General features: G+C 35.5%; 1 protein-coding gene across 1 annotated transcript; it reads left to right on the forward strand.

The window, feature by feature from the left end:
• Positions 1-9,211: 9,211 nt before the first annotated feature.
• On the forward strand, positions 9,212-11,005 carry LOC141486144 (uncharacterized). The gene is made up of 2 exons (XM_074183866.1): positions 9,212-9,502; positions 10,441-11,005. The coding sequence occupies exons 1-2, from the start codon at positions 9,224-9,226 to the stop codon at positions 10,897-10,899; spliced, it is 738 nt and encodes a 245-aa protein (XP_074039967.1). The 5' UTR covers positions 9,212-9,223; the 3' UTR covers positions 10,900-11,005.
• The last annotated feature ends 1,122 nt before the right edge of the window (positions 11,006-12,127 follow it).

Consider the following 12,127-nt stretch of genomic DNA (forward strand, 5'->3'; position numbering starts at 1 on the left):
AATATGCAGTAATATTTCTTAATTTTCTTTATTTATAAATTATCTAAAACGTTATAAATTACATCAATGTCTTCTGAAGAGTCCACATTTTTAAAATCATATATATTGACATTACATAAGCGTAACATTTTTGAAGATGGATTAAAAGTAGAGCATGATCCACCATTCCGAATTAATGTGAAACGAACCATCATTATACTTTGCAACATTTCAATCGATAATCTATTGCGTAGCTTATTTTTGATTATATTATAGATGGAGAAAGCACGTTCAACAGTTGCGTTTGAAATGGGAATCGTAACAAACGCTAATCCGAATTTTCCGATATTTTCAAAACGTTTACATCCAGCTGCGTCCAAATCGTTATATACTTCGTAATATAAACCAGCTGAAGTACAAGTATTAGTCCATGTTTTATTACTCAATTGTTGCCACTAAAACTCGATGTCATTTTTGTTGCCATAGATATGAGTACGATGAATGTGACTCAATATTTGTTTTAAATCGGGTTTGATTTGAGAAGTAGCAACCTTTGGATGCAAATCAGCAACTGTTTTCAACATTGATAAATTATCCGGAAGCCTTTTCTGAATTTGCTCAGCAAAACAAATTAAAAAGTTCTTGCATCTTTCCCTGACATCCAACAAGTCTTTTTCTTCCAATTCCTGGGATACAGTTTGAAAATCAAAACCAAAGTATATTGAAGCTGTATGCATTAGGTGTTCCCGAAAATTGAATTCTACAAGTTCAGAGTCTACCAATTTTTCCAATTGGGAAGGTACAACAAGTCGTCTCAGCAAGTTTTTGTATGGTAACAACAGATCCTCAAATAATTTGGTAGGCTCAACATTGTCACTTTGAAAAAGTAAATTTAATTGAGTCACATTTTTTAATTCATTCCTTAAAAAAATCAACAAAGCTTTGAAAGGTGTTCTCCGCATGATATCATAAACCTGTTCTGCCATGTAACATTTATCATCAGATTTGGCAATCGAAAAGAGCAGCTTTAATTCATCCCACTGCTCCAATATAGTATTAACAGCTTGGTAGCGAGCCAGCCAGCGAGTTCCGCTGAGTCCTGGGATTTTTTTGGGGTCCTTATTGTAATTCATGGATTCATATAAAGTTTTATAGTAGTCCAAACGTTTAGGACTGTATGAAAACCAATTATGAGTTTCTCTTACAAGAAATTCTAATTGGCGTGGTAATGATTCAGCCGCTTTTTCCGCGCATAAATGCAAAGAATGGCTGACACATTTTACAACAATTAAATCAGGCAGATCTCTTTTTAATAAGGCAGTCACTGAATTATGTTTTCCAACCATAATATTTGCTCCATCAACACCAATTCCGATCATATTTTCAATTTTTAATCCATCCTTTTTAAGTTGATTTATAATTGCTTGATGTAAACTTTTTGCATCACATTCTATTATCTTAATTATTCTATAAAAAGTTGTCACAACTTGCTTTGTCGTATGTGAAAAAAATCGTAGCATAATACATAAGACTTTCTGAGTCGAGAGATCAGTGCTCTCGTCGATAATTATTGAATATGGATAATTTCCTATCTCTTCAATTAAAGCTTCACGCATTAATGGAGCAAGCACATTTTTTATTAACATTGAACACTTAGTGCGATGAAGTTTTATGTTTTTCAGAGCTTCTGATGAAGGATCCAGCTGAGGAAGTATATTAATTAAATGATCTACTGTTAACAAAAAACAGTGTTCGGCGATAAAGGCAGCGATTTTCAATTCGGCGATTTTTGTACTTTCTGGCAAAACTGGTTTATATATTTCAGATATAGATTTACATCCCTTTGCTGATCTGTCCCAGGCTACGGCTTTTTCATGCTTTTCAGTTTTAGCGTGACTAACCAAATATTTTTTGTGGGCTTTCAACACAACATGGCAATATTTACACGTCGCCAATGTGTCATTTGTAACATCAGGTGCAAGTCATCCTGCAATGAAAACATAAATTGGAAATAACGACATAATATCACTTCAGTACATATACACATCACCGCAAATTGGTAAACATTTAAACATGGCAAAACCAACACCACACATTTTTTCAATATTTTTTTATAATTGTAGGTATATGAATATTTTTATGAAACACCAGACACCAAATCAACTTGAAAAATACTCGAAAATAGAAAAACTATCAACATCCCTTATCACCTGTTCAATCCATTCCAGAAAGCCTGCATTAATTGTTTATTTCAAACCTAAATAAAATAAAAAATACCGGTCTCTGCTGCAATTTGACGGCGCCGATGATTGGATGATTCTATGGTAAAAAATCATGTCATGAATACTAATCGAATCTATAATCTAAGTCTATCTTGATCATTCATATATTACAACTAGGCAATGAAATTTACTTAACTTTTAATTTTGAATCTGTTTCCCAAACCTTCGTGTACTTTTGAGTGTACGTCTTTTTATTTTTAGTTTCTTTGGACATCATTAATAAATTGCTTTTTGACACCGAAGTACGATAATGAAATAAAATTAACAATTGTAGGTAATTGCGTAGTTGAAACACACAAGCAATAACATAAAACATAACAAACCAACAAACGGCTTACTCTTTGAACATAACCTTGAAATCTCCAATCACCTGTCACAGACTACACAGACCCCAAAGAAAGTTAGGAAGTAGGAAGGGATACTAGTCATTGGAGAGTAGTTTAATATAATTACACTAGATGTCATCCAGTCCGAAGTCTTTCCATAGGTAAAAGATAAAATATTTGAATGGCTGTTATTGGATTGAATAGTTCTATTATAATCAGAAAACCTCTAACAATACCCCTAAACATATAAAACCCCTAAAAAAATCCCATCCCACTCATTTACCCCCTAAATCTGGGGGGAAAACCCCTAAGTTGGGAACCGTGGCTGTCGCGTGAGCTCACACATGCCTGTGCCACTCTCCACGCATGCGCATTGCATCTCACAGCACGCTACTAGCAATGTGAACCTTTCACGGATTCATGGTGGGGGTGACTCACACTGTTTAATATGAAAGAAATGCCTGGCACACTATGAAATCAGTAGACGAATATATCTGCAGCAGTTTGCAATTGGTAGAGTGTTATTCAGTTCGTAAAAGAAGGAAGACGGTGAGTGTATTTGTCTGTTGGAAATTGTTTACATTTTCATACATATTTTCATTATGTCCGTTTCAAAAGTAGACGTAGTACTTGATTGTACAGGAGGTTGAAATACTAGAGCAAAAGGCCAATTGATGAAGTGTACATAATTAAAAATATGTCAACTTCTTCTGCAAGGTTTGGTAAATCAATTTTATTAACTTTGGAAGATGTAAGCAAAGATGAATTATTTAAAACATGGCTGCCAAAACGTATTTCGTTGCAATTCAGTGATGACGATATAACTTGTATCAACTCAACGGGTGGTAAATATACGATGACGTATTTAGGACAGAGGCCACAGAGTTTTGCTGGCATGAAAACGCGATCTCTAGTCAAATTCAATATGATTGAATAATAATAGAAATTATTTATAGTGAATTTCTTTAGGTCATAGCCCACAAAGTTTTACTGGCATGAAAATGCGATTTCTAGTCAAATTCAATATGATTGAATAATAATAGTAACTATAGTGAATTTCTTTTTGGTTCAATAATATTCATATATTAGATGATAATTATATTATTATATCATGGAAACAAGTTGGAGGTTACTTATTGTTTTTTTTATTCGATTTCATTTCCACCATTCAAAGATGTGGATGCAGTATGCAAGTCAAGATTTTATCGATGTTGTTTATCGAGAGTATGCTATGATGAAAAACAAATCAAATTATGTCTTCGTGATGCTGAGAACTATCGGAGTGGTGCAGAAGTTTGTAACAAATTTTTGGATAATGAATTGGAATTGTGGCAACATTGTGAGGTTATGATTGAACTGAACCTGAGAAGATTCCTGTATAGCCTCCAACCATACTTGCCAGAATGGATTATTCATCACTTAGAATTTAACGATGAAAGTCGAGAGGAAATTGAAGATGGTCGCGAAAATGATGACTATGAGGAAGGAGTTATTTTAGATAGTCTGTATGTTCCTGTAAATCATAAATAATATCAAATAAAAAAACTTTGTATAATTTTCATGTTTTATTTATTTAACTCCCATTATATATAATTGAAAATGATTACAAAACAATAAATATAATATATATGAATTAGGAAAAAATACAATAAATGAATAAGACAGTTACAAATAAAAAAAAAAGATCATAAAATAGTACATGATAGAGTGGAAAAATGATTTAAAAAGTGTCAATATCTGCTATGAACTGAACCATCCAATGAATTGTATGTTGAAACTGTATCATGCAGAATTAATGCATATACTTTAGTGTTGTCTGGAAACTTGGTCTTCCTCGTCTCAAACTCAATCTTTATATCAATAATTGATGATTTTGTTGCATTCGGTTGATGGGAACCATCGATGATGAATAGTGGATTATCTCTAAATTGTCCAATATCCGTTAGAGGTTCACTCATATCTTTATCATAGTAACTTCATAGAAACTCTCAAAAGCATAATAAGCAGGAGCATCACGTTTTTTATCGAAATTCAAATTCCAACGCTCATATGGATAAACTTCAGCATTCAAGTATACTCGAATACTATTGATATCAAGTGCCCCAAGGTGGGGCACTTTCGGACAAGATTGGGGTAGGTTCGGACGAATATGCATTTTTTTTAACGTTGCTTTACTTTCCATATAAAGATATTGACAAAATACCATGAAACATTAATTAACATCGTAACGAAAAAATTTTGAATTAAATTGATGAAAAGATGCCATTCTTGAAGACCCTTTTGTTGTCATAGGCTTAGGTAACTTTGATACAATGTCTTTCCTCTCAATGAATGTATATCATCAACTTCTGGATAAACAAATCCTTGTATACACTTCTTAAAAATGTTACTTCGAATTCCTCATTTTCCATCACATTGATCACTTTCCCAACATAATGCAAGTATCTTTTTTTTTGTTGGGAACTTCACTAATAGATAATCATCTTTTAGGATTTTCTCGTCATCTAAAAGTTCTTTGAGCTGATCATCATCACTTCTATAATCTAAATCAATATCAGAATCAGATGAATCATTCCTTTTTCTAATTTTCGTGGCAGTTAAAGGTAAATTTATATCAGAATCTGATGACGAGATGTCATCTGAAACTGTTTTATTCTTTTTTCTCTTCTTTGATTGCTTACTACTTTGCATTTTCTTTGGTTTAGGGGAAAAGGGGGTAATGGGAATCAGTTAAGCAAGTTATCAAATAAAACACAATTTTCACCTAAACTTTGTTTTAATCAATTTTTTATGTATTTTACTTATCACACTATCAGTCTTGGACAGTTTCATTACCTTTGGAATCATATATTAATTGCCATTAAACTTTTTAAAAAAATCACCTTTGACCAACATTGTACACAAATGAGGGCAATTACAGTCACTATGGGGACAATGAGAGTCAGCTTAGCCTAACAATGGTCACATAATAATCTTGTGGCGAGTCCAATCTTGTGCAGTTAGCGTGTGCCCATAAGCCACAAGAAGTGCATCTGTACCATAACTCATTATTGCGACCAAATTCATCGCATACTAAGCATTTATTTAAGTCGTCATCTTCATCATCGTCACATAACTGATTAAGAGGAATATCTGATTCTGAAGAAGTGTTTAGATCTTGTAAATACGCGCCTTTTGGTCTTATTCACAATATCTTTCTTAGGTTTCTGTTTCTTGCTAGTTTTTGGCACAGGGTTCTTTCCTTTTGTTGTCTTAGATGCTTTCTTATTTTCTTTTTCAACAAGACTATCTTTGACTGGTGTCGATGTCATAATTTTTGCATGTTGCTTCGTTTGTCTTTTTCTTATGGGCTTCTCAGAAATCATTTTGACAGGTAATGGAAGCAGATCTTCAATAATAGGATTTAATGTTCCAGAAGTTAACGTTGCAGATGATGTTGATGGTATTGGATCGGCTGCTATGGTTGATGTTGTTGCTAAATCTTTTGCAACTGATGAATTACACGGCATTGGATGTATTGTTGTAGACGATGTAGATGGTACAGGATCTGTTATAGCAGACGTAGATGGCATGACCATTGTAGTATATTGAATTATTACTTAAGATTGGGTTAAGACTTCAGCTGCAGTAAAATCTTCGTCAGTAAAGACGTTCGGATTGTATGGGATTATACCTGCTGCCCGGAATTCTGATTCACCTTTATTTATAGAGGTCACAGTAGAATACGCTCTATTTAAAATAGCAGCCACGTAGTATGAAGTTATCTTCTCTGCTAGGTTATTTTTCAAAAATAAATCACACTCCTTTTTGTACATAGCTTTAAGATGACCAAAAAATGTGAGATCTAACGGCTGCATCCTGTGAGATGTATGTGGAGGTAATGACAGCATATGTATATTATTTTTTTCACAAAATCATAAGTCTTTAAAGAAGTATGAATGGCATGATTATCAAGTATTAATGAAACAGGTTCCTGCGACGATGGCTTCGTATGCATGGTAAAGTGTTGCAGCCACTCAAAGAATAGTTGTTCATTAATCCACCCATTATCTGAACATTTGTATATAGCTCCTGCAGGACCGTCTTTTTCAAGATGAGGAGTCATTCTCTTTCTCGAAAAGATGAACATGGGTGGGACAAAACCACCAACAGCGCCCATGGTACACAAGAGTGTAATATTTTTTCCTCTTTCCCAACTTGTAATGGAACCTACTCTTTTCATGCCTTTGGGAGCTAATATTTTACCGGGATCTTGCACTGTGGAAATGCCTGTCTCATCGCAGTTATAAATATGATTAGGTGTGAATTTATATTTATCCATTAGATCTCCTAATAGGCTGTAGAACAGTTGAATGCCGTTATTCTATTTATACTTGTAGCTTCTGGTTTCCGAACTGAGATGTTATTTCTTTTCAAAAAGCCATCTAGCCAGTTGCGTTCAGCCATGTTAGCACTCGCGTCAAAATTGTGTGAAATTTTAAGCTCTTCAGCATACTGGTATGCTGCTTTCCTTATTTGATTGGCAGTGACACCATAAAAAATGGAAGATCAGTATTTTATTCGGTCTGCTAAAACCCTTTCTGCATCTGCTGTGAATACAGGAAGTCGCCCAAGACGTGGTTCCGATGAATTTTTATGCTTTAAATGCTTTTGAAGGCTTGAGAACGGTATATTCATGGCTTTAGCAGCTTCTCATGGAATGCCCTTCACTCATAAGAACCTCAGCTTTTAAAAGAGTTTCAGACGATCACTGAGCCTTCTTTGTGGACCTGTGACGTATTTTCGGCATTTCTGGAATAGATAATAATAAGAATTAGTTTTTTTAGGTATGTTACAATTATTGTAGGCAATGGAAGTCAACTCTCATTGCCCGCACTGCAGTGACTCTTATTGCCCGATCGTACCAAATGGGTAAAATAATGAAATAAACTTTAAACTTGCTATCGAAATACCAGAAATATTCATTAAATCGATAAAATAAACTTATAGACACACAATAGTCTACTCTAAGTATTTAATTTTCATGTAATAATGTACTTACCACTTATTTTGTACACACGTAAAATTACATCAAAAGCGCGCGAAACTGCGCAGCGGCCTATTATAATACTGCAAACGACGAACGCGAAGTGAACGGGCGAGCGAGGGGCCGCGAGCTGTCGCTTATCGAGTCTTTTAGGACAATATTCGTTTGTTTAGCATCTTTCGTCTAGATGTTAGAACGGTGACTACCATTGCCTCCTGACTCTCATTGCCCTCTTTTCCCCTACATTCAGACACCAATTTTCTCGAAGTGTTTGTTTTCTTCACATTCATCAGTTTGGCTTTCTCCAATTCTTCTATTCTTTGTTTTTCCGGAGTACTGGTGTAAATTCTTGATTTTCCCTTTCTCGATTTTCTGCTTGTATTTCTGTACTGTTGAAACTACTCATAATATTACAGGGAGTAAATATTTGCAGATATAGTTGTGCTGACAACTTGGCAACATCATAAATAGTTATTGTTTTACCAGGATTCGGCAGAATGAAATCATTGAAAGAAATCTTACATTTGGATTTGAATCGACCAAACACTCCTTTATCCAGTGGTTGCATTTTATATGTGCAATGTGGCGGGAAAGACAATAATACAATTCCGTGTTCTCTTGCATACAAGATGGCATCAATAGAAACGTGTGTCTCGTGATTATCCATCAGCAGTAGAATTTTATTTGAAAGGCTACGGTTCGTATGTTTTTGTATATGCTCTAACAGTTTGAGTAAGACCCTGGTCGACATCCATCCCGATTTCTCAGCATAACCAACAGCCCCAGGAACGGCACCACACAAGAAACTTAATATTGATTATCGAACATTTGCCCTGGCATTCCACAGTGGATTGTCCATAGTGCCGAGTTCCATTAATTGACTATACGATAAATGCTCAGGTTCATCGTCACTTTCGCTATCTACTACGAAAATGACCGGTGTTTGGTGCTCCATTTGTAGGGAGAGGAGGGCTGTTCTGACTGACTGCCAAGGCTCCGGAATAATTTGTGCCTGTGAAACTAACTCATACTCCACCCTATTTTCGAAATTATCCATATTGAGAATTATCGATGTTTCGGAACCGTTTGGGCTTACATCCTCAATAGGACAACCCGTTTGGAAGTGGGCCTGTAGTTCTTCCCTCATAGATTCCAGAGATCTATTCCTAACTCTCCCTACAGCCATCGCGACCCTACATTCCGGACATGCCTCTACTCTCGCAGAACATTCTTCGCATAAGCCGGGTTTACACGCACGCTCTTTCGCGCACGATTCGGCTTTCACGCGGGAAAGAGCGAGCATGTAAACGATGACAGAGAGAACGAGATTGCGCGTCCACTCCGCGCGAACGCGCCTCTCAGTCTCTCGTTCAAGTCTGCGCGCGTTGTACGTGTTTTACACGCTCATTCTTTCATGCGTTCAAGTCCGTGTTCGAAAACTTGCTGGTGATGGCTGATATACGTTTATGGAGTAAAGATCTAACCTCAGAGTTTCTGGATATTTATAAAGCCAATCCTAGCTTATGGAAGGTAAAGTCCGATGAATATAAAAATAAAAATTTGAAAGACATATCTTATAATAAATTGATTAAATTTTGCCACAACATGTGATGAATAGTCATCGCAGTGGAAGTGGCACTGATGATATATACAAGCCCAACTTGTGGTATTACGACCTATTACTATTTACTAAAGATCAAGAAACACCTACAGACAGTTATCATAATGAAGACGAACAAACTGAAGACTCAATCGAAGAAGAGGGTCCAAGCACTTCCACAACTGATCAGCAAAATACGTCCAAAGTTGTAGAAGAGCAAGAAAAGCAAGTTGAGCAAAATACACCGACAGTTGTTGAAGAAGCCCGGGTTGAGATACAAAAGAAAGAAGTAAGTTTTTTTATTAAAGTCAATTTAATTAAAGTGCACATGTTTACATAATTATAGAAATAATTTTTGAAAAGATTATAACTATGCTCGTCCATTCGCAATCATACGATCTTGCCACTCCACTTTTCCTTCTGCGTTAAAGTAGTTTTTGTAATTTTCTCTGTTTTGTTTAGCTTCAGATGTTATATGAACGTGATGACGCCTTTGTAGATTAGTTAATTGTAGAGGATTTTCTCGCCAATCACCAAATTGAACATTTCCTGTACTCACATCTTCTTTATCTATGTTACTACTAAAGTACGATATATTTTGAGCACATAAGAAATTGTGCAATGCACAGATTGCCAGTACCATGTAACAAATGTTTTCGTGTTTACTGTTTATAGTAGTCTGCAATATTCTAAACCTTGCAGAAATTATTCCGAATGCATTTTCGACAACATTTCTAGCCCTTGATAATCTATAGTTATATATTCTCTTTTCATAATCTAATTCTCTCTGTGCGTATGGTTTTAGAAAATTTTCTGCCAGCGCAAAGGCCTCATCACCCAAGAACACAAAATTATAATTATTAACGGTTTCATCATTCTCAGGCAAATTCAACTGTTTCATTTTTAGCTTACGACTAAATCCAGTATATTCAAATACACCTCCGTCTGATATCCTTCCATTTTTTCCGACGTCGACATAAAGGAATTCGTAGTTAGGGCCAACTAAAGCCATTAAAATAATACTATAAAATTTTTTATAGTTATAGAAGGTAGCCCCGGAATCAGGTGGTGGTACGATGCGAATGTGCTTGCCGTCGAACGCTCCTCCACAGTTGATAAATTGCCATTTTGTTTGAAATCCTTCGGCCACTTTTTTCCAGTCTTTTTTTGTAGATGGCATCTGAAAATTTAATACATTAATTACTCATTCATTTTCTTTCTTTTCAGACTGGTCCTACACCACGGAAAAGAAAAGCGGCACCGTTAGCTAGTTCTCATGCGGAATTCCTCAAAGTTTGTGCTGACACAATGAAGGCTAATTCTAAAGAATTGACAGAATTCGACGCCGCCGGTATTAATGTGGCCAAAAAGTTGGCCAAAATGGATCCGATTCAAGCAATTTACGCAGAATCGCTGATAAATAATGTGCTACGTAAAGGATTATTACTAAAACTGACTGAAGAGACGAATTTGTGCGACGGATGTGATAGGCGTGCGACTCCATCTTCTGTTCATTCATATATGTCAAATTATTATAATACCAATATGCCAAATACATATCAAAGTTTCTCAGGAACAGAGCGATCAAACTTAGAAACACAGCGAACAAACTTAGAAACACAGGATCTAAATTCAGAACAACAATTGGAAGACATTAGTCAAAGTTTGTTAGAAACACAGCATTAAAATTCAGATAACACTAGCTCTCTCCGTTCTTATTATGAGAAGCAATCGGATTTAACCTTAATTTAGAATGAAAACTTTAATTTTTTAATTAAACTGACATAAAGTTCGTGTGATATTTATTTTCTCCCAGCAAGCAACCCTTTCACTTGGAATAAAAGATGAACTTACATACCTTGAAATATTCAGGTTGAAGGCTTGTATAAATAGCTCGACACGTCTCGGGTATTATTTTAGAAAGCGATGGTGCTGATATACCAGTACTGTATTGTAAATCTTTTAATGAGCGTCCTGTAGCCAGATATCGCAGAGTGGCTGCCAATCTTGCCTCTGCAGTTATACTTTGCCTCATAATTGTATCTTGTTTGGTTATCTTGTCTTTTATTTTATTTAATAATATATTAAACACTTCGTTGTCCATTCGTAAATAATTTTTAAAATCATCAGGATAATTGTCTCGTAACTCTCGTATCAGCGGCAAATGACTTAATCGTTCTCTGTATTTTTTTACCCATACCGATCTTCTTTTTCTTGTATTATTTATCATACAAAGACCGGCGAACATAACAGCTTGATTAAATTTTCTTCTACGATCGTCCATTTCGCAAGCGAGGTACGACTTCACTACGGCGCGACTACAATCCTCCGTAATTTTCACACACTCCAACGCGCCACGCTTTCCTTCGTTCAATCGCGCGCGATTATCGTTTACACGCACAATCTTTCCTCTTCCCTCAAAAACGCACGAATAATCGCGCGCGAAAGAATAAGTGCATAAAAAAACGTGACAAAACAATCCCTCGCGATTGCGCGCGCGCGCTTTCCCGCGTTCAATCCCGCGCACTCCTAATCACGCGGTAAAGAGCGTGCGTGTAAACCCGGCAATAGAGAATGCCCGTTGATACAATGAAGGATTTTTATGGAGTTTTTGAAAAACTCCTCACAACATATCGTACATGTCAGGAAGCTCAACACTATGGACAACATGGCCTTTTTGTTTCGTTGATCCCTGAAACAGATGAAAAATTCAAAAATATCGCTTAACTAATAATAATAGTAATAATAATAATACAAAGAACACCCTCCATGTGTACGATAGTTTCATTACAGATTGAAGAAATCATAGACAGGTGAAAATGGTTATAAAAAATTATTTAAATGAGAAAGTATAAATATCATATTCATTCTCTACCACATTATGAAATTTCTCGAAATGGAACGAATTCTAAAA

Source organism: Leptinotarsa decemlineata, unplaced genomic scaffold (assembly GCF_025532065.1).
Source record: "Leptinotarsa decemlineata unplaced genomic scaffold, Ldec_3_MD MMD2_tig00026347_RagTag_RagTag, whole genome shotgun sequence".
Classification (NCBI taxonomy): Eukaryota; Metazoa; Arthropoda; class Insecta; order Coleoptera; family Chrysomelidae; genus Leptinotarsa; species Leptinotarsa decemlineata.

What these genes read in the sequence shown, in the direction of transcription:
- LOC141486144 (XM_074183866.1), top strand. Translation starts at nt 9,224, where the DNA reads ATGAATAGTCATCGCAGTGGAAGTGGCACTGATGATATATACAAGCCC. An exon ending in TTGAGATACAAAAGAAAGAA is followed by an intron (nt 9,503 to 10,440) that starts GTAAGTTTTTTT and finishes CTTTCTTTTCAG; the next exon opens with ACTGGTCCTACACCACGGAA.